At 29.3% G+C, this 25,213-nt stretch overlaps 1 protein-coding gene across 1 annotated transcript in view; it reads right to left on the bottom strand.

Moving 5' to 3' along the window:
- Window positions 1-6,294: 6,294 nt before the first annotated feature.
- Window positions 6,295-25,213, bottom strand: part of Kua (Plasmanylethanolamine desaturase Kua) — a 135,113-nt gene continuing 116,194 nt past the window's right edge. Inside the window, exon 5 of the mRNA XM_085811979.1 lies at window positions 6,295-23,856. Within this exon, the coding sequence (XP_085668105.1) occupies window positions 23,596-23,856 (261 nt within the window). The 3' untranslated portion in view covers window positions 6,295-23,595. The remainder of the gene's footprint in view (window positions 23,857-25,213) is intronic.

Raw genomic sequence — 25,213 nt, forward strand, 5'->3', positions numbered from 1 at the left:
AAACTAATCGACCAAGCTTTGAAAAATAAAGATGTAGTAAGAGAGAAGCAGAAAGTGTATTATCATAGTAAACGCCGCGAAGCAGATTTCAAAGTGGGGGATAAGGTTTTGAAAAGAAAATTCACCCTGTCTAACGCTCCACAGAACTTTGTATCGAAGTTTGCACATAAGTTTGCTGGACCCTATATTGTTCAGCAGACTGTCGGTGAGGTGATTTATATTACTTCGGATTCCGGCGAAAGAATAAAAGCCAGTCCGGATCAATTAAAGAACTATTATGACCGTAAAGACTTTGATGTACTAAATAGTTTCTTGTAGGCTACCGAAACAGAAGCGGCAGCATCAACAACTGCGGTTTTGGTCCCATTAGAACTTCCACCACCAGAGAAAAAGAAAAGAACCGACGAGGTGATAAGGCCGCAGATAACTCGAAGAGTTCCCCAGAAAAGAACTCCGTGACAGATGGATGCTCCAGCGGAAAAAATATTTAAGAATGCAGAATCGTCGAGAAGAAAGGCCCCAGATAGGAACAAGAATGGCCGTGCCCTGACAAGATCCGGCAGAGGACAGCACCAGAACACGACGAAGAGGCGGTTAACAGAAAGAACTACAAGACCACCGATGGGTAAGATGAAGAAACCAGCCGAAGCTCAAGGCTCACAGCACGACCCGAAGCAACGAAGAATCACCAGGTAACAGTCTTCGCCTATCGGTACTCCAAGAAACAACGTTCCGGCCAACAAAAGAAAAGGACAGGAGCCCCCACCATTCCAGTCAAAGAAACGGATGCATAGGGGAGAATAACGTTAAGATCGACCCCCAACGAAGTAGATTTAATTCAATACAATAAGTTTAAATGAAATGCAAGAAAAAATGCGTATAATTTAATATTCCGTAGTCATGTGGTCTACACATCAGATTTTTTTAGAAAGTAGAAAAGTGTCGAGCAACAAACTTTAGGCATGGCAAAATTTTTAGAATTTATGGAGGCATCGGACGAAAAAATTTAAAACCCACACAGATTGCACAGAGCGGCAAAAAGCAATCTCATAATCCTGCCAACACATTTCTGCTGGTAATGTCATCTACTGGTGAAAAAAGTAAATATTTTGTACCAACTTCAAATCAGAATTTTACAGTATTCAAAAGAAAACATTAAAGCGTTTTAGATTTAGTTTTAGATTTTTTTTTTCAAGTTATGATTTTATTTACCTTGTTTGTAACTTGTTTATAAATTCTTTTCAAATAAATACACTTACTAAAATCCCCTGTAAGATTAATGCATTTTTTTTCATTTACACAAAGCACTATTCTATTCTTTCAAATATGTTAAAGTGATATAGGTTCTGCTTCCTATGAAACATAAAATCCGTCTTTTATTTTATAACATAACAACGAAGTCAATAAAAAGGTGATTCGGAATTCCTCGATACATTGAAAAAAAAATAATTGCGAAATAAAACAAGAAGAATACAAAGTTTACAAGTATTGCTACAATATTTTACAGAATTTTTTTTTAAGCATTAACCTTCCAATGCTTCTAAGTTTGGTTGTTGGAAATATATCTATGAAAATTTCAGTCTTGGTATGCATAAAAATTCATCTCGAAGTGGTCTCATTTCAAGAATTCTTCTTTTTAAGTTCTACAATCTTTATTACCAATGAATGTACCCTAAACGAAGACGGGGGATGTACTGGCTGGAGAATATGGCAGCTACTTTTCTGTGAAAGGATTGGAATTGGTGGAATTATGCAAAGCTTCATTAAGACCATATTTCCGGAATAGGGAGATGCCTTCGTGGAGGACTTTCTATAGGAAACTGACTCATATTCATATTACCTCAAAATTGCTTGCAGCTAGCCCGTTCGGTGGAATTCACAACTGCGTCGAAATATCTGTTATCAGTAGCTTTACGCACTCATCCGCTATTCGACAAGTGATGGGTTTAAAACTGACAGAACTTTGAGCACATGGTTATTCAAATTTTCAAGTAGTAGCGTGAAACATAGAAGGACAAGGTTCCAAATCAATAAACAAAACAGATAATAAAGGGAATGATCTTGCACCATGACCATCAATAATTAACACCGAGGAACAAACAAGACCTTTATCGCTATTCCGAATGAATAGGCAATGTTAAAAAAAGAAATGGAAGCGAAACTGTTAAATAAATGTTTCCAATAAAACACTGCCTCAATGTTCCCTCCCGCCCCCATTAACAGTATAATTCATTGATAGCTCTCTCGAGTCCAATACTCTCATGGAAGATGACTGAAATTTAAAATGAACATTCAATATGTGTTAAGATATTACAGCCTTATGAAAAATAACGCAAACGTTGTGGTGGGGGAAAAAAGTAAAGAAACAAAGCTTTACAGCCAGTTTTACCTCACCCTTAATGCTCTAAATAGTGACAAATTTCTGAAAAAATTAACTTTTACAGTCAAATCTAATTAGAATTTTAATAAATCTTCCGTGTCTCTTCCTATTTTTATCGTTTTAAATGAATAATTCAAATTTTGTATGAACGGATAAAACTGCATAAAACTAGTTGCTTTATATAGCTTATATCACTGCAAGAACCTTATATTATTATCACTGCAAGAACCTGACGACTCCTGCCCCGCAGATGAAGATGGACTGCTTGGCTGACAATTACTGGTAATAATAGAGATGTGCCATTCGCTCTCGAAGTCATTGAAAGAATCGATTCACTTTATTGAGCGAGCGACCGATGATCCATCAAGAAAGAGCGATAGTTTATTTATTTATGTATTATTTAAGTTTACCACCTGAGAGCTCTTCTTGGAAACTTGCTAGTAAATTTCGATGCCCATTTTAGGGAAGAAAGAATATTTATCCTCCCATGTTAAAGTAATTTCTAATATTTATCATTTCCAAATTTTTAGGAAAACTTTTATTCCAGAATTTTACTGTTGTTTCTATGCAGAAAAGAGGTTTTAAAGAATCTCAAAGCTAAAAGGTCAGTTCAGGAAGTTAGCGACAACTTAGTTGATTCTCCCAATATTATTATTCGTTCGATTCTTTCCACTTTTCGCTCCATCCTCACAAACTGTTCTTGATTCATTTCCCAATCCCGATCTTATTGATTAAGGCTATTTTGAGTGAGCGATGAGCAGTAAAAAGAGCAGATTTTTTTTATTGAGCGAATATTCCTGATCTGATCCCATAAAAGAGCAATTTTGTCCACCACTAGTAATTATTAACTTTATTTACCATGAATCCGTTTAGTAACCTTATGGTGCTGTGAATTTATACCAATATTTTTTTATAATTTATATTAATATACAGACCATTATAAACTCATAAGTTTTATGATAAAATTTCTGTTTCCGCTGTTCTAAATGCTAAAACTAGATCAAGCTAAAGCGAAAATGTTTTTTCTGTTTTGGTCTACTGCATTATGAAGATATGGGTGAAAAGACGGTAAACTATAACAAAACATATGCCCGCTATCTTTCACTTCTAAACTCCATGAGATCCATGAGAAATTAAATGTGAAGTACTACTTTTAATAGTTCAGATGAGAAACTGTGTGAAATACAAATCGGATCCGGAATATTGATTCATTAAGTAAGAGGTGAATGCTCTTTAAATGGCCACGTCGTAACGTGCAGGGAAAGTAGATCCCGGGAGACGTTATATAAATATCTAATCGTCTAGATCTGAAGTAGAAAATGGCTGCTTAGCACATCTCTACAGCAAACCTCAGTAAATCTCCACTTTGGCCTCAACAGAAAAATTTCTAATAGTAATTTTCCTTCTGTTATTAAATTCTCTATAATGCGCAAAGTCGCTCTGGTAAAAAATTTATCAGAACTGTATGATTTAAATCACCTTTTCTGATGAGAAGGAACGTCAAAAATATCGACTTTAGGAGTCGTTTAAAAGTTAAATTACATTAAGACAAAACGTTTTGCATTTCTACAGATGGGCACTTAAACTCGCCCTTACATGTTTTTTGCTTGCCTAATGTAAAATGTATTGCCTAGAATATATTTGTATTCGAAAACATATATTTTATAGTCGAAATTTTATTTGCGTAACCTGATTTATCCGCACGTTTCTCAAAAAATCCATTTATGGGTATTTCGGATAATTTTAATCACATAACGACACTTAAGTTGTCAATTTTTTTGTGCATCTGTGACGCCTAGCAATGGCCGAATGGATAAGACCACTGAAAGAAGATAGTTTGATCTGCATCCAAATCACACTGGCTGGCTGATAGGGGGGGGGGATTTTGTAGTTTTCCGATATGGAAATACGAGCCAGTTTTTCCTTAGAAAACGATGAATTTATTCGCAAAATAGTATTTAAAAACGACAGTCATTACCAATAGTGAATGTCGTGTATGAAGTTATCATATGCATGAAGAAAATTAATTTTAACCGCTTCATCGTGTGAGATATACTTGTATCTCAACCTTTCGTCATTCATCCAGTGAACAAACTTTGGTGAAACCGTTGCAATCGCTATTACTAGTGTCAAAATAAGAGTAATAATCTTGCTAATGGGTACACGATCATAATTACGTTTTCAGTAAGTGATGGCGATATTGCAGAACATGCCTGGAACATCCTGCATTGCCGTAGTCATTCTGTAGAACTCTACCTTTTGTATAACCCTAATTTATACTGTTATTCTCCTCGTTTGCATTAAATTAACTTTACTGTTTTCTTTTCCATTCCATTTCCTATACATAGGTAACACTTATAAGCAGTGGATATATGCCATCTCCATCAAAAGGATCACCCAATTACATGGACAATAGGAACATTTTCATATCCCAACATTTGTGGCAAATATACGTATCTCCTAGTCATAAACACAGATTTGAGATGATTATAACAAATAAAGCATATACTGAACGAACTTCCCAGATTTTCTTCTTCCTTAAATATTAAAATCTAACATGCTTCAAATCGTAAGTCATTTCGCGATTGGCTAATTGCTTATAGCTTTGTAAGTTAAATCATGACATCTACTATTCTTCTTAATAATTTAATTACTTTGGGACATTTAAATTTTACTAACAGCTAGCTTTATATCAATTTCTATCCTGTGCTTTTTGTCTCGTCCAATACTTCCTATAAAAATCTCTCTTTAAAGAAGGTTCGCGTTTACGCAAACTGTACGGCAAGTGGCATAGTTCAAAAGCAGGTTGTTAATTTAAGCTTGAGCTTATTGAAGCTTGTTCCGCGACACTGTCATCTTGCAGTGGAATCCGCTCGCTGAATACCGACAGAGCTGTCGACGCTTTGATGATACTCGATAAGCGTTGAGAATTACGAAGTTTTTCATTCCGATTCGTCCAGCGTTGTACATCAGCGTAAGATTTACTATTGCATTTACATTTTAATTTTGTGAGCAGATTAGAAATCTCAAAGTGATAAGTTTAAATTGTTATCGTTTTAGATGTAATACCCACAAGTTTTGGCTAATAAAATATACGTTACATTTTACATTTGAGTCTAATCTTGTGAGTAATTAAGCAATAAGACGATAACTTGCCAAAATTGAACATACCTTCTATGACTAACCATTAAGTGCTTAGGACAAATATTTTTAGTGGCAGCTCTGATTGGTTTAGCGATATTCGCTTACCATATCGATGGGCCCGTGCTCGGATTCCGAGAAGGCCTAGATGATGACGTCTTTTTTGCGGGACGCAAGCACTTAAAATACGCATCGAACCGAAAATCCTCACTAGTGGTTTGCTGGTAGGTAAAGAGAGGTGGAAGACTCTCGAGTCTGTTTCCCAGTGAATTTTCCTTCAAAACTGCGACGGAGCTGAATAAAATCGTGCTGTCACCTTTACGGCGCCCAACTAAGGCTCATGTCAACCACAGACGAAATCCCGTGCTTCTTCCCCCGACAAAATTCCTAGACTTATTAATGTTACTGCCAGATAAGTGAGAGAAGTCACAATAAATATTTTAGTACCACAGAAGTTTTAAATTTAGTCATTTTTTAAATATGTTCTTTCCAAAGGTCTTACGCTCGCTAGGTAACATTCGGCGGCAGTTAGCTCGAATCAATCGGCCAACTTATATATTACACATACCAGAGAGTAAATCAGTGTAGACTAGGCAAACAATTAAGCCTTACACGGGAATCAAGCTCACGGCTTCAAGCATTAACTTCGCAGCCAGTGATAATATCCGTGGTAAGTTTCAAGGTAATGTTCTTCCAGGTGGCAGCAGATTGCGGTTAAAATTTATTTGCTCATGAGTTAAAAAGAAATTTTCAAAACGAAAAGAAAAAGACACTTATGTTTCTTTAATTTCTTTATTTAAAAAATTTCTTATTTTTTGAAGCTCAGCAAAATTTCAGTGGATAACATAAAATGGCAAGAGTTTCTCATTAGCCGAGGAAGAAAGTACAAGGAATACCCCGGAATATTGTATTTAATTCCACAATCATTTTCTCTCAGAACGGTATAAATTACATAAAATATGCATTGTTTTTAATCACACAATTTCGTATCAGGATCCACTCAATTTTGCGTTATAAAATATTTCATTAAAAACGTTTCCATAAAAAGCACATATTTGAAAGATATCAAGGAAGAATACTGGGATATAACAATGAAGACATGATTAATTGGCTAAACATCACAAATAGCCTAATTAGAATAGAACTGAAACGGATACACAGCGTTTTCCAAATTAGTTTATACATTTTGATTTACAGTACACAGAAGGAACATGCTTAATATCTACCTAACTCAATTTAGTGACTTATTTAAACCTGGAACTTCTATTATTTTTTCTATGTAAATAACATATAATTTAACATAACATTTTCCATGTAAATAACATATAATTTAATTCTTTATTAAAAAATTCTTCAGTATCAGAACTATGGTATTTCGATTACACCGATTTTTTTCAAAACTATTACTATTTTTAATCTTCTTTTCATGATCCAAGCTTTTGATCGAGTACTTCTTTTTATTTTTTTACATTTTTGCAAGTTGTCTAACGTCTACTTGCTAGATACTTTTGCAGCTAACGCTTCATAATACAATAGATATCTCATTTTTCATTTAAGACAACAGCAAGTAGTGGCCGAGAAGCTAAAGACGAAAAATATTGCTAATTTGTCCATTGTTATTGCAGCAGTTCTCGCGGTAGTAATCAAATTCGGTATCAAACATAGTTGTTTCTTTATGGAATATTTCGCTATTATTTCGACACGTTTACATTTTATTAGCCATATTTAACAGAATGATGTTTCAGATCTAAATCTTAAAAATACCGATTCTTTTCCGTTAAAAGGTCATATCACACATTCAAAACATTTCGAAAGAGTTTAGAACGATTTTTTGTTTTGTCACAAGTCATGAAACAGCTAAATACAGCGAATCGTTTGGGGGAACGGAGAAACTAATTCTCTATTACAAATTATAGTTGACGACGGAGTTTTCGATGCTGATAGCTATTTAGTTGTTGAAAACGAACAACTTACAATTTTTTCGAAAGAAAAAATCGCGCGTCTTTCTTTCAATGCTAAAGCAGGCAGAATAGTTGTGTTCGTCTGAAATAAATGCATGCGTGATACCAGCCTTACACGACAGTATGCGCCAAAAGTTTTTTGTTGAATGTCATACGAACCAACACTGCCAAGCCCTGCTGACCACTATTAAATTAAACACTTTATTCTTATATCTGAGAAAAAGTAAATTCTGTAAATAAAACGCTTTAGAGTGGAATTTATTTGGTGCTTTGTTGATCAAAATAATTAATCTAAGAGATACATTTCTTACCTTTAGAAAACTTATCACAGTCTTACATGTTTACACAGCTGATAATAAAAATGTGTTTTCTCGCTGGAAGCATTAAGTTGCAAATTTGAGATTTAAAAAAAGGCAGTACATTACTGGGTGGTTGTTTTCATAATCAAAAGTTTTCCTAATAATCAACATTTCTTATGAGTCAAGATTCATTAAAAAAAATCCAAACATTTTCTATTATTTTAGAAAGAACAAATAAGCATTGAGAATGAGCAGAACAAGAAGAAATGCATTATCATTTATATTAGGATTTTGTGCGAATTTGTTTTTTTCTCTCCCGCACCTTCAAGAAAAAGAAAACCAAATAAAATTATTGTCATAAGACACAAATATTGTATAATTAGCATAATGTATGATTTGTATATCCCTATAAAGATTCACTCAACCACGGAAATCACCTACACAAATTTAAACGTAAATGCTGACATAAGGGTACATACACAAATATACAAGGTTACAACTTATGCAACTCTTTAAAAGTTAAATATGTGTTATTTCTGCATGATAGGTAATCTGGTGAACAGATAAAGAAATTTTCTATACATTGAACACTGTTTTATATAATTTTTCTCCCTATTAATTGATCTTACTAATTAGACGATACATTTAAGTTTACAGTACACAGACGGAACATGGTACAACATATTTAATGCTTCATAAATTATTTGTTTCATTTATTTGCGGCTATAGTGAAGAGCCAAGTACCAAGTTTAAATAAGTCAATTGCATTTAATTTTCATCCGTACTTAAACGTATCCTCATTACTACAATATTTTGCACTTCAAACGGAGTAAAACACAATTTGGAAAACGCACTTGAAAAGGTATTTACCGTTTAACAGACGTTGAACTGAAATTCTCATATCACAAATAAGTCAGTGTTATTAAGTAATGAAGAATCTGCGAGTATGTTCCTGGCATTGCGAATTAAGTAATGAAGAACCTGTGTGCATGTTCCTGGCATTGCGAATTAAGTAATGAAGAACCTGTGTGCATGTTCCTGGCATTGCGAAAAAATGGCTGCGCCTAAAGCCACTAAATTTTGAACACATGTAATCGAAAACCCGAACATGTATATCTCGAAGATAGAATTTTGAATTAATTTTTGATTTAATTAATATTTTGCGCGAATTCTATCAATTCTTGATTAATAAACTCGGTAATTAAAAAACAACGGGTGGTCTGTCACTCTACAAAGCGTTAGATATTTGTCTTTCAAATTTAATAAAAAAATTCAGTGATTTAAAAGAAATTTATTGCTACTGCCCGATACAAAATATTTTTATCTTCCACGTGCCAGTTTGTTGCCATTCGGCGAAGAGTAAGGTATTTAATTTTTCTTTCAAATTTAATCTGTCTGTAGTTGTTTAACAAGCTAAGCGATTTAAAAGTAATATACGGACTTCTTCATCTATAATTTTAATAATTACTAGAGCAACCAGTAAAATTACACTAGCCAGACTCATTAAAAACATTACTTTTTTTTTTTTTTTTTTTTTTAACTATTTTAGGTGGCTGACCAAGCCAGCAGCCAGTTATTGCAAAGAAGAAATATAATGAGCTCATTTTTTAAAAAAGGTATTACAATTCACAATTAAAAAACACAATTAAGCCCCAGATTTTAATAATTACCAATCTATATTTAAGATTTCGATTGCAGATCATTTTACAGTTCTGAAAACATGCCACAGTGGATAAATGAATCAAAATATCATGACTGATTGCTATTCGGCTCTAAATAGGTACTCATACTAATGCCAATGAAAGTAAATAATTCGATTTATTAAATTGCAAACAGCTGTGATTGATTAAATTCTCATATACGAAATACTTTTTACAACAAAAAATAAAGTAACTTTTAAGGTTTTTAATTTCAAACATCATTTCGATTCTTTTAAAAATGGTAGGTGACATTGAAAAATAAATGTCATATTTAGATTAGATAGCGCAGAAGCTACAAGAAACATTCAAGTTAGCAGGGGGGAAAGGTTTAATTTTAGAAAAGGTTACTAAGAAATTTACTGAAAGAACAGAAGAAAATAATATGTTACCATATATAAAATCGAGATGAATTCTCTCGCCACTCACCCCCCCCCAAAAAAAAAACTTTTAATTATTTTATATTTGTTAAAGAAGTCACCCGTAACAAATTTACTCTAAAAGTATTAGCAGTACTTTTTTAATGTACTAAAAAGCATCTCTGTTGTTTGAAATATTTAGGGGTGCTCTATTTGTCGAAGTTAATTTCATTACAAATGATCTGTTAAACGGTAAGTACGAAGCAGAGAAATAATAATCAAATTTGCACATTACAGAATTAATGAGGAGAAACTTGAACACGTATTGAACTTTGTTATTAAAAAATTCAATAAATTCCAGACAAAAATAAATTATACCGTGAACATAATCTAATTTTAAGTACAAAATTAATTTATCCTCTTTTCCTAACTAGAAACTAACCAGAAATTTCTCTGATGGTTCTTAAAACTCATTCAAAAGAATAACGATCATTTGTCAGAGTGACATTATTTCTAAAAATGTAAAAATTAGTACGTTTTTACTGTCCCATATTTGCAATAAATATTTACTCTAAACTAAATACTTTAATTAGAGTATTAGTTTCCACAAATAATAGCATATTTATCGATTATTGTACCAATAAAATGGTAATTTATTATCAGTGGATTTGTGTATCCTCTCAATGCATACACCATTCCACAGTAAAACATTCCAATTTTCATATTCTTCGCGTTTAAACAAAAGATATTCAATTAAAACTCTCTAAACTCTCTTTAGCCGTTTCATATCCCAACTAAGTACATTAGCGAAAGTGGATTAAATTGATAAAGCTTCAGTTCTAAAGTTTTTACACCAGAAATTTAATACAACCCAAATTAGGAAGAAAATAGTTCTGAAGTTAAATATTTGGAATGATTTAGTCAGTTAGACATTTTTAATTTAAAAAATCAAAATAAAATTAGTTAGAAATAGCATATCAAAGAGAAAGTTTTACTTTACACTACAGTAAACATGTTCAAGTTCCTTCATAATCTCATTTAGTTCATTAACATCTGCAATTATGCCACTATAAAATATTCATTTCACATAATATTAACAGAGACAATAAATGCAACTTTATACTACATCAAAATACACGTAAATTACACAAAATATTTAACTTGTGCAATAAAAAAACACTCAATATTCATTTCATTAAAATAGTCACTTAAGGTTCATTATACTTCACTCAGAAGAAATTTTGTGCCCAGAGAGGTATTCAAATTACCTTTACTCCTTTTTCAAATACAGTCATCAAATTTACAAATTACACATTTTTACCATTAAATTTGTACAATCTGAAAAAACAGTTCTGCCACTTTTCAGTTCCATTTATTAGCAAAAATATTCACAATTAGTTTATGCATATCACTGCATAAATATAATGAAAGCTTTTGATTCTAAGTTTCTTATTAAATATACAGCCGAACATTTCTACACAATTTCCCATGCTATAAATTGGTGATTTTCAAGCCTTTTGAATCAGGATTTTTTTAGCAGTTCCTAAGAAAGAAATAATTCCATTATTTTATTATTTTAATTTAAAAGCTCTACCTTTCCAGTATTTTCAAAATTAACTAAATTAATCCCTACACTCACAGAAACATGTGAATTTAAAATTATTAAATGTAAAAATTAGTAAATCTTGAATGTAAAAATCTTGAATTCAGATTATAAAATTATATGGCATTAACGATAGTATTTCACTCTAATGCAGTTTGGAAAAATAGGTAATTATGAATTTTCTGTTCAGAAATAATTTATGATACACCAAACAAACATGTGAAAATTCTGAACGTCTGAAAATTCTCTATTTTTATCACTTCGAAATTATTAGCCAATATTTCAGGAGCATTAAAATGTTATTAGAAGAATTAATGAATTCAACATATGTAATAAAAATACTGGAGGAAAATTAACAGCAGATATATAAGCAGGTATAAAATGATTTAATGATGCTTAGGAAGAAGAATGTGATAATTACCAAATACAGTTTTCTTATCTTGAAGGCAATTCGATTTGATTCTATTCTAATTGAAACAGGATTAAGAGCAAAATTGCCGATTTTCCATTTGTGTAAAAGGTTTACAAGTCCTTCTACAGAAGAAAATCCCCAAAGTTTATATTAATGAATGTTTTATAGGAAAATGAATGTTTTATAGGAATTCATTTTCCTATAAAACATTCTCTTTAAATCATTTGGATTCTATTTCAGTAAGTTCTAAATGGCAACTTTTGATTCATCAAAAATTTTGATTATTTGAGAATTCATAAATGATATTTTGTGATCTATTCTTCTGTGTCCAGTTAACACACAATTAGCAATTCTCTTCTTAAATGTTCAACTACATGCTTCTAAAAAAATTTTATTTGCAATCTACAAATTTTTATGTATTAATTCCTATAGCAAAAATACATCAATGGCAAAATACTATGTAGTATGGAAGAAAAGTTACACATTTCTGAAGCAAAATATAGATGTTTATCAAAAAGAACTTTAGTATGCTTAGTCATGTACTGATTTAAATTCTAAACAAGTAATGGTTTTCAAAAAACGAGAAGATTTCAAAAATAATTATCTTACTGATATCAGTAAACATTAACCAACATACGTATTTGCAGCTTGGCTTAAGAAATCAAATGTTGAATAATAAAGATGTAGATACTGTAAAATAGTTCACGAAATCAAGATGAAAGTAGGCCAAACAGAGAAGGCATTTGTATCACATCCATTATTAAAATGACTCCACCACACAAAAATGAAACCGTGAATTCAGTTCTAAGAATACATTTGATGAGAAATCTTTTACAAATATTTTTAAGGAGAAAACAAAAATATTTTAAAAGGCATACATATTAATCTTTTACAAACCTATTTAAGCAGAATTATTTACAGCAAAACTTCTCAAATAATGCCAAATTCAAATTGCAATATCTTGATTAAACTGTATTATTAACAAAGTGACAACATTTTAGTTTATTATAGGTTTGACATTGTTGTGAATACATGATATTCTTTTCAGTTATATTAAAGCAAGAACAAATTTAAAAATAAAATAAAACTTCTTGTGGCAGCTACTTCTCTAAGATGAACATCTCTGGAAATGACCAGTATTTCCAGAAACATTATTAAATAATAGTACTGAACATCAATAGTTATCATGTTCTCCTCTATGGTGGTCATCTTCTCAATGACCAAAGTTGTCTGGAACTATTAGTTAAGCATCTTAAGAAAGTTTCTTGTGCAAGCCATCATCATATCATGACTGTATACATTATGGCTAGAAATTAGATAGAAATAAAATTCATAAATTAAATTTCATTTTTTCCTCACAACAGACCTGCTCTTCAGTGAAATAAAGTAGTCTAAAGCATGACTAACAAGCTTGTTAAAAAAAACTAGCAAAACCATTTAAGTCAAGAGTTACACCTGATGTAGTTTGGTTTGTCTGCCACTGCATAATAACCCTATATCACCAGGCTAGTTCTCAGAATCAAGTTATTAATCAACATTCTTAAATTTAAAGCTTCTAATACTATTTTATAGTAATATATTTTAATTATTGCATTGGGCACTAGTGATTTAATTGAAATTTTAATCTTAATTTCTCAGATTTAAATTTCATTTTAAACCTCTAATAACAAGTGCAAAAATTTTTAAATGGCATATTTTTGGTAAAGAAGCTAGAAAAACAATTTTCGAAATATTAATTTTAATATATTATAATGGCCACATAAAATACTGGCATGAAATTAAAACAACCTTAAATTCCTAAACACACAGAGAAACTCCAAGATCAATAAAATTTAATTTAAAAAAACTGCTTAACTCAATGCATCACCTGAATTTAATCTTCTTTAATAATATCTCAGCACAAAATTTCTGATATTAAAATTCCTTACATACTTAACTGGTTGTTTCAATAAATAATATTTTTTCAAAGGAACATAAGCTAAATTTCACAGTGCAGTATATGAATATTTACACAAATATTTTATCTTATTACCTTTTTTTTAAGTATTTCTCAAGTTTATTATTAATTCTGTAAACAACTATTGCACAATTATAACAATAGATAATAGATACATTTTAAGCAATTTGTTGAATTTCTTTATTCCTTTTGGATTCTACAGATTATCCTTCACTATGTAATAAATACAGGGAATTAACAATGTTAAATGGCAGAACATATATTCTGACAATTATTATACAGCATAATTAACACAAACAAGTTTACATTTATGTAAACTTGTTCTTTAAATACATAACTATTTGAGAAGTTAAGTGCTGTAAATATTGCCTCACAAATAAAAGTTAAAAATTACAATATACATAATCTCTTGAAAAACAAATGCAATCTTTAAAAAGGAAGGCATTTTATATTTTGAGTCAGTAAAAATGACTGGTGGCACAATCTTTATCAAAATATTTAGATCAAAGAGACACGTTGTTTTAAATTCTGCAAGCAGTCAAGCTGTATAAATACATTAAAAAATATTTGCCATGGTACAATTAAGTACACAGACATAAATCTCAAAATGTGTCCAGACAATTAAGCTAGTATTCATATTGGTAGATAAAGAGTCAAGTTATAAAGTAGGAAGGTCATTTTGGAATTATAGTTAAGAAAATACCATTTATTCATGGCCTTTTTTTGGAAGTTTAATGTTTTAGGGCAAAATCTTTGGCTACTTAAAGGATTAAATACCTTTAAAAAAGCTCAGCATTTCCATTTCGGTAAAGTAAAAGTCATTTAATGTGTTTTTATATTACTTTAGTTGATTTTCTGAACATGTATTCAACACAGTTATGAAAGAAGCAATATTTTAACCAAAAAATGCTGAAGAAAGATCCATTCCTTAAATCTTACATTTAATTCTATGTACAAATTACCTTTACCGGACATAACGGTAGAAGAAATGCATTAAAAATGCTACTGCCTGAAAGCTCTATCATGTGAAAGCAACTGAAATGGCTAAGCATACAGTAAAGACTTTTGATATTCAGTAACTTCAGCAGCAACACAATGCTAAAATAACTTCCCATCCAAAAATCCCATCATCTAGCAATGAGTTGCATACAGCTACTGGAATCCAAGACTGAGGAGCAGTGAATATCACAGAAACTTGGTAATGGAATTCTATTACCAACAGATGACTGCAAGTCAGCTCCATAATTGTCTACACAGGTTTCTTGTATTGCTACAAAAACTGACAATGTCTTTAGAAAAATACTGCAAACTGTGCAAAAAATAACAGAGGCAAAGCTGTAAGTGCACCATCAATTTGTGATATGTAAAGTTATGATTGTATACAGCAATGGCAAAAGCCCTTAAAAAGCACAAACCTGATACTTTGTCTTATGGTTTCTGTAAAACTCACAATTTATTTTAACATGAAAATTGGCTAAAAAAATTGCATTTCGAATTAACACAAAGATCAAGCTTCTATACAATAAATTCATAAAACATTACTTTGATAGTTGGCATCACTAAAATTTATAGTGGTGCAATGATATTAGTTACAAATAGAAATAAATGTACTAAATAAACCATATTTGAGCTACTAAGCAATGTTTTGAATAATTTCTATATAGTAAACATGAATATGATGTACGTCTCATTCTACAGCTGCTATAAATATAGAAGCAACATGCAAGCAAGTAATATCTACAATTTTATATACAGAAAATTAGGTTAAAAATATTACATAAATTAGTTTAGTAAGTTCTTTAACCACAGTACATTTACCATCCTTATTTTAAACATTTCATTTAACAATTTTACAATATCTTTACATATATATTGATTTTAGAATATTTTATTTCAAATAGAGTAAAATTTCAAATAAAATATTCTAACATCGTTACAGAAAATTTCGAAGACATAATGACTGCAGGCATCTGAGAATTACTTAAAACTGTTTATGAAGTCACAAGTCAAGAATATAACATATAAACATGATAACTACATATAGGCACTCGTTTTACTAAAAACTACAGAATTAAAAATGCTCCTTTTTAAAACATACAAATATTGAATCACTAACATGCATGTGTTTGAAATAAAAAAATATATCTGTAAAAGAAACAATAGAAAAGGAGCATTAGTGAAAAGAATTACAGACTTCTAAGTCACATTCCAGTTGTTTAATTAGTAACAATAAAATAAAAGCTTCCTGAGATATTTACCAAGGAAACAGAAGAGATAACCCCCACAGATATTTCTTTCACAAACGAACGACATGAGCACAGCTGTATCATTTTAAAGCCACAGAGGCAACATGGCATAGCAAAATAAAAGAAAATACATATAATTAAAGCATAAATAGCTATCACTAAAACTTTTACTCCCATCAAAAATTTCTATTCAATAACAGACTAGAAAACATTCATCTATTAATATATGCAAAATATTAGTTAATTTCAAATTATCTAAACCTTACAACAAAAACATGAATAAATTATTATTTGGGTGGGGGTAACCATCAGCTGCATACTCTGATGTGGGGGTATGTGGACTATTCTTCCTACTTTAATAACAATGAATATTAAATAATAAAAAATACCCATCAAAAATATAACTTTTGCATTTCTTATTCTTACTAATATACAAGACAGTTGAAAAGAGACTCCCATTTAATATAAATTAACTGTTGTTAAATGGAAAGGCTTTTGTTTTACTGATGTTATTCCTGTCATAAAAGATTTATCAACTGGCCAGATCATCTAAACCTATCAAAATAAAAGGGGGAAAATAGAAAATAATTTTTGTACTGAAATTGAGGCAATATGATAAGAGTTATGCAGTTATACATATTCCATTATTATTTTTAAAATGCCCATAGCTAATAATTTATTACACAATGCCCTGTGAAAGTGTTAGTAGCTACAAAACTGCTTAAAGCAAACTTAACAATGTAGGAAAAAAACAAAATGCCAAACATATTTATTAAAAAATAATGAATTACGAATGTTTCCAATATATAAAAAATTTACTTCAGAAGTTAAGAATATTTTAAGTATGCAGGCTGATGAAAAAAATACTTGGGCCAGCTCATTCTTATTGTATTTTTTGTGTATTAAAGTGCTAATGTAATCCTAACATAGAGCTTGTGCATGTAACAATGCCTGTATATTAAAGCATTTATCTCTCTAAATACAAGAAAATAATGAAAAATTGTGACTGATTAGAATCCTACCAACTGAGCAGCATTCTGTATAATACCATATTAACAGTACTTTTTTTTAATTAAAACAGTACTTTTTATGTACCTTGGTAAAGGAACTGATTCCTGATCATAGCATTTTATTTGAAAATCTAAAAGGTTTACTATATCAGTTTTCTCACCACTCAACCCAATCAAATGGAAGGCAGAGAATAATGAATTTACAAATGATAACAGATTTCTGCTTAGCATTAAAGTAACTCTACTAATTTAAGACGGCAATTTAGCTCTTTATAAAGAGTTCCTGGAAAGGTTATAAGCATGTTTGGTATTTTTATCATTGATATTTTCATTAATCCATGCATCTCGGTCACCTATTTTGTAAATAAGTTCAGTGCTACAATGCAAACTTTAAATTATTGATATATAAAAGCAGTGCGATTATGGTCAATTTATTTATAGGTTTGATACCTCAAGAACAAAAATAATTTTTCCCTTTCTCTCCTAACAGGCTAGTATGCAGCGTAGCTGCACTTAATTACGATATATTGAAAAAAGACACAAGGGCTCAATCGCCTCCACAGTGTTTAAATACCTTCAACTTAAAGGCATCTGAGTTTCATTCGAGAAAACGTTTTGCCTGTTATGCCTCCAGGCTTTTTTATCTATTGCAATAAAATACTAAAGAGATTCAGTTATTACACTGTATAAAATATAAAGATGATCTGAACCTGTCACTAATTTAATTAGGAAACACTGGTTTATCTGATTCATCAACAATATTAAAAGATATTTAACATTAATGATATAAAAATATATAAAATCTCCTTACAATCAATTCTGTATTTTACATGTGCTTCTTCACCTGCTGGTAATTTTGTGGCACTTATTTCAAATATTAGATTATAGAATTTTCGCAAGCTATATATATATGCATGGAGATCTAGGAGTACAGACTTATAAACATGGATATCTAAATTTTATAAATGGGAGCTCTCATTACTTTTCTGTATCAAAATCGAAACTATCAAATATTTTACATATATTTATATTAACAACAGATACTCTTTTGCACAATTCAAAAATAATAAAATTGACATACATATAATTCACTCAGTTATAAACACACTATAAGGAATAAATTAGTTAAAAAGGTTTTAATCGTTGAGACTTAATGATTCAATGGCTAATGATAGCTATGTTAACAAAAGGAAATTCAAAATTGTAAAAGTTTAAAGTACAAAATATATGCAATGAAAAATAAATATGAAAGGTATAAATACTCATCAGGAAATAAAATATTATACCTTTCTAAATTGTGTAGGTAGGGCACACACAAAATATTTAACAGGTATATGCAATGAGCAAATTAAGACAACATACATACCCGAAGTCAATGTGATTAAATATTTTTTTAAAAAGAGTAACAGGGTAGGTATAAAAGTTCATTTAGATACTTTTTAACTTTTCAAATGTTCAAATTTAATACAATAAAACTATGATTTAATATAAAACAATCAAGAAGAAATTAAAATTAAGGAAACTTATTAACCGAAAAAACAAATCTCTTATATTTCTTACTGAGAAGTATTTTAAGTCTTACATAGATTAACAGCAATGAAAACCAAATGCACTCTTAAAGATGAACAATGAGCTAAAAATCTAAAATTTAAAAATATTTTGTTTAAGGTAATGAAGACAGTGGGTTACATAAATATTTATACAACAATTCAGAAATCCGGGGAATTTTTAATAACTTACACCATGCATAATGCATTTTAAGAGAAATTAAAAGACACAAATTTCTAGTTTTTTAATATTAGGAAATTCATAAATTAAGAAAGTGTGTTTCAGCTTGAAACATTATCTGCCAGTTTAAAAAATGGATGCAAAAAAAAAAAAAAAAAAAAAAAAAAAATCATATAAGTACAAAACTTCTATGCTTTGGATATGATCCTGAAAGAGATAAAAATTTGGAATTATATTTTTATAAATTCTGTATTAGGTCTATGCTTAATAAAATTTACCCTGCAAGCTGTATAAGAGCTTTTATGTAATAGGCACCAACTGTGACAATGCAGTCTTCACATAAAAGGACATTACTACATCTATATGTATAAAAAAGCATAATAAGTACATAACATCAGCTCTTCAGAGCAAATTACAACATTAATTGTAAAAATCATATTGCAATATAACAAAGACTTGGCAAGAAACAATTCACCACAAACCAGACATAATCTTTCAAAAATTTTTTCTCAGGTTCCACAAATATATATTTTGGATTAAAAAACTGCCTCATTCTCTCATTGTGCTCAATCAAATCAACAAATTAAATTACGATTCATAAAGATGTTTACGGACAAATTTGAAACTTTGATGTATTGTTGTTCAAAGAATATCATCCCTTGTGCTTTCTGTGTTGATCCACCTATGCAGATCATTCGTGATATAATTAATAAGAGGTAGAAAGATATTTAATATTGAAAGGAACTGAAAAAAAACATTTAATATTTAACAGCATACAAACCTTAAAATTCTAATAAATAAATAGTTGAAATTTGTATTACTTTTAACTTAATAACTTAATAACTATGTCTCAAATAAGTCTTTTAATGTAAAGGAATCTTTGTAACATTACATTTTTTAAAACTATAATTTAAAGACTAGAAATTTTTTTCCTTTACATGAAATTCATGCAACATGAAATGATACTCAAGGCACATTTGAACTTTTTAATAATATACTACTTTAGACTTAAAATTATTCACAAATAATACTAATTTTTTTTTTACAATTGATTAAAATAAAAATTAAATATCTTCATTTCCCTCTTAACAGAACCGGGTAAGTGTTTCTTAGTTTTCATAAAAAATTCTTTTAGTAAAATAGATATGTACAGATTAAATCTTATTAAAAATGAGTATAAACACTATGGGCAGCACATCTGTCAAACAGTACACAACACTGAAATATTAAAACAAACAAATATTCAAGACGTCAACAAGTTAGGCAAATATGTTGTTACAGGACAGTTTCAACAAGTGTAAGTCACAATAACTTTGCATTTTTAATTAAGACATGCATGTTATGTGCTCATTTTTACATGTTTATAGCAATATACAAAATGTTTGTATTGCATTGTGATGCAAGATTTGATACATTGTGCTAAATGGTACAAACATGTTTACTAAAATTAATTTAATAATTTTAACAATCCAAAATCACAAGAATTGTAGTTGAAAACCAATAATATTTATATTAATCAAATAAAAATTTATTGATTTTAGCTTATACCTTTAATATTCCTCAGAATGCTGAGAAATAATATATACTTTATAGTATACTTAGGAGAAATCGTTTTGCATTAAATTAATGAATGAAGAAAAAAATTAAAACATAAAAAGGTCTAAAATTATAAGAAATAGTAAACTTTGATATCTCAAAAATACTATAATTTTGTTTGGAAACTCATGTTAAATATTGCTTAAAAAAATTATAATTATACTTCAATTCTAAAATGTCATTAGTTCTAAAACATATGTCTTAACTCCAACACAAAGATCAGATGGAGGAAATGAATTTGACTTGGAGCAAATAAAGTAATTGAAATAAAACGATAAAATACATCTATCAGTTATTTTTAACAATTAATTTTGATTTTCATTTATATACAACAGTTGCACGTATATTAAAATTATAATTAATAATGGTGAAAAATCTCAGATTCTAAAACACATCTCAAATTTAGTGACATTTATATACTTTGCTTCCCAGAATTGAAAAAATATGATGATAGGAAAATATTTTTCTTGAATTTTTCAAGTTATCATAAAATCTATGGTATGCTCTTACATTTTCACTCATATACAGACAGCATATTACAGATTCATACACATTTCAACATATACAGACTGTTGTTTGACTGTTGTTCAACATATACAGACTGTTGTTGTTTGTTGTTTGACTTCTGAATTATATACAGACTCTATTTTATAAAATTCAGTTCAAAACATTCTTCACACTAGACACTCAGTCAAATCTTATTCTGCCATTCTATGTAGATGCTTTTATCAACTGTACATTTCTCATTTATTGCATCTTCAAATGTCTGTGGCTTGGCGCATTTTATGTACCATTTTATTTTGTCAGGAAGGAAAACTATTTTTTTATTTTATCAGGAAGAAATTCTAATTCATGACATTGAAAACGTTCAATGAAGTTAAGTCTTATTTCTTTGATTTGATATAAGCTGTTATAATAACAGTAATTTTCTAACTTTTTGAAGAAGACCTGGTAAATTCTCATGTAATGAATGCAACATTTACTGTTGATGCATGTCTCTTACATTTATAAAAAGATTAACTATTTAAATGAAGTTTCATTAAAATTAATTTTAAAAAAAGCAATTTTCACATTAAAATATAAACACTTGAGTCTATACCTATGAATAACAGCTTTTGATTTTGTGGAATAATTTTAAATCTTAAAATATAGTGAAACCTCTCATGACATTAAACTGCCACAGATGATCGTCTTTGAAACTGATCACTGTTCTTCAAAACCTAAATGAATATCTAGATATGCCTACAATTATGCTCTCAAAGACAATCCTCAGACAACTAAAATTATGCAACAACATCTTAGGAAGATTTCACTGCACTCAAATTCAATTATTTCTTTCCTAGTATATCAAAATCAATAGCTGGTGCACTGCATAATTTCATTCATCAGATCAAATTGTAATTAATATAATTAATTGTAAGTTAATTAATGGAGCAGCCTTATTAAGAGAATTATTAATAGTAAATTAATACTAAGATCTTGCAACAGATTTGTGTATTTTATGCAGTGTCATGTTCAGTTCCCTCTGAACTAATTCTGAAAGTCTGAAATGATGATGATTAATTAGTTATTATAACTAATTTAGATTTTCCTCTCTCTGTTTCATAAATAAAATTAATTAATTGAAAAAGTACAGAAAATATGCCTTTTTTGACACAGATATGTTTTATAAAATTGAGATATGTTTAATAAAAAAGACAGAAATGTCTTGAGATTTTTTGAGGTTAACAATAATAACAACTTAATAATCATTCATGAAGATAACAATGAAGAAATTATTCCATATATGAAAGAACAACAATTTAAAAGTTAAAGGATGATAAAAGTGATTTAAAATCATTTTAGATCAAAAGGAATTACATAGTGATTTTAAATCAACTATAACAATTAGCAATACTTGCAAATGCCAAGAATGCTTCCCCTCCCAGACGTCAAATGTGTTTTTAAATGCTGTACTGAAGCTAGTAAAATATGATATAGAATGGATGATAATAATGACTATTATGAAAAAAAATTAATCCTCGGACAACTAGCTAACAGCTAATACTAGCTACTGGTTACTTTGTTCAGAAATTAAATATATAGATTTATTTATTAATAATAGGGCAAACTCATTGTTCAGACTATCTAATTCATTTTTTTAAATATTTTTACTATTATAAAACATTCTGCATAAAGCAACATTTTAGGTATACAAAAAAACTATGGTTCCAATAAAAAAGCAAATTATTTTCTCATTTTTTAATAACCTGAATTATGGAAACTTCATTCATTTTATTGAGTCCGATGAAATTTGAGATATCAAAATTTTACCACATGTTAGAATTCCAGTTATCTAAAATTCTAGTTATTTGAGTCACTTATTTTTCTTTCTAGTGAAGCAAAATTCAGCTTGATATTTAATGACATTTTAATGTTTTCATTAAATTTAAAATAAAACAAAATTATATTTCATTATTACTTTACATAATTTTTCATAACTGTAAAACATCATTTTATATGACATAAGAAATGTTGTTTTAAATTTATTTTAGTTATAAAGAAACAGGTTGTACATTTCGCTTTATAATAAAAAAATGATTCCTTTGACTAACGGTATAAAAAATAAATATAAAATTATGTGTTTATTTTTAGGTCTATGCAAAGAAGAAATTCCTTTCGTTGCTTTATTTTAGATTGGAGAAACATAGGCTTACATGTTGAGACAAATAAATAAAAATATTTTATTACTTAACCAAAAAAAAAAAAAATGCATTTTGTTTTATGGAAATAAAAATATTTTTTTTTCTCTTCTGCTATGTATTTTGCTGAAATAAAATATGATAAACAAAAGTAAATAAATAAATGAAATTCCTTTAATTGCATTACATTAAATATATGTTTAAAACAAACATAATAATTCAAATTTTCTCATTATCCAGATAAGATTTTAGTCCCATTTAGTTCAGATAACTGGAGTTCTATTGTATCTCTGTATGTTATTTAGTTATAATAATCATAATTGAAATTTACCTTTTTTATCAAAAATCAAGAATTGTTTTGCATATGTGACTCACACTAGTCAAAGTACTAGAAAAGATACATGGATATATTGCAAAATAAAAGAACATTACATATTTTTCAAGGTTGTTCCGTAAAAAAATGAGGCACGTGTGCCTAATAGATAGACTAATTTATAAAAAATTGAGACTAAATTATGCTATATACTAATCTTTCCGCTGAGCCCATTTTAAATCATCAGTCCTAGGTTTGCACCTAAATAGAGATTCAATCAACCATTCTAGAAATGGCCAGAAACATAGTTTCTCAAGTGGATAATTTAGCCAGCCAGTTGTGATACAGAAATATGTTTCATGTGGAGCTACATGATGTATACGATGATGTCGTCGGGGTAGAATGATATGAAAATCTTGAAGAAGTGTAACCCATTTAGGTATGCCAAAATATGTATGAGACCACTTATGAATCTGTAAAGAGAAAATACAGATATAAATTTACATGAAACATTCAGTAAGCTAAGTATCAAAGTATTCAAAAATTATAAATCTCATAATTTAATGTATGTTAATAAAAAACACTTACAAATCATTAAAGCACACAATAATTAAATTATATAAGAAATAATGAGATGACTCAATATTTCCTTTTCATCCAGTTATTATAAAATGCAGTAAATGACACTAATATTATTTTGCTTTAGAGAAAATAAAGAAGCTCAGAATAATATTGAATGCAAGTGCTCCTTTAATTAACCCATTAATGACTGATGTGTTTTCACAACATTATTCAAAACATTTTTTCGTCTTCTGTACAGTATATTTTTGTTTTTACTTTGTTTTGTATATTGTAAATAAAAATTCATTGTTTCCGGACAAAAAAGGCTGTTTCTCTCATGTTAAAAATTTGTATAAAAATAAATGATTGTTTTAGTGGTTTCTTTTTTTTTTTTTTTTTTTTTTTAATTTTGAGTAGATCTTAAAGAAAGCAAAACCAATTGCATAATTTTATGAAGACATGGCAATCTTCTAGAAACATTAAACTGCATATTGGCATCATAAGGTAAGGTTACTATTTAATTTTTATTAGTATAAATATCACTTTTTTAAATGTTGCAATAATGCAATATCAGTTCAAAGCAGTGTCTTTGTGAGGATATAGTGATTTTTACAGATAGTGGTACAGTCAAAAGTCGTTAATCCGGACTCCTCGGGACTTCGCCGATTCCGGATTATAGATCATCAGTTTAAATCTCATAAGATGTCATGCAGAAATTCTAAAATTAAAAATATGAAACCATAATTTATGAAATAAAGAACAATTATGATCTAAAGGGTATCAAAATTTACAAAAAAAAAAAAAAAAGCTTAATATTTATTTGTTTACTTTATTAAACATTTCTTTCAATGTAAGTTGTTTAAGTTGCTTCGTTTTATGTGATAATACTTTCTCTTTAATTCTATAAACAGAAATAATTTCTTGTTCAGTTACAAAGTTCTGCTGTTCAAGTCCCGTTAATTGCTGTGTCGAGAATACCGACTAACTTGTCGGTAAATTTTTTCGTTTTCACTAACCTCTCTGTCACATTCTTCATGTCTTTATCCATTTTTTGCAGCAATTCCACTTTTTGTTTGTTGGACATCGAAACATACTTTCGTTTTGTAGATCCTTTGGAAGTTTCAGCATCGGAAATTCTATTTGACATAATCGAAAGTTCAAATTTACTTTTATAAAATTCCTCTTACAGTCTGCAAAAAATAATAAGTGGATTCAATTCGAAGATTAAGGAACAACGCAATCATTAACATTAACTGAAATAGATAATTA

This window comes from Stegodyphus dumicola, chromosome 2, assembly GCF_044657685.1.
Source record: "Stegodyphus dumicola isolate Sdum_Otavi_A_Nest chromosome 2, ASM4465768v1".
Lineage (NCBI taxonomy): Eukaryota > Metazoa > Arthropoda > Arachnida > Araneae > Eresidae > Stegodyphus > Stegodyphus dumicola.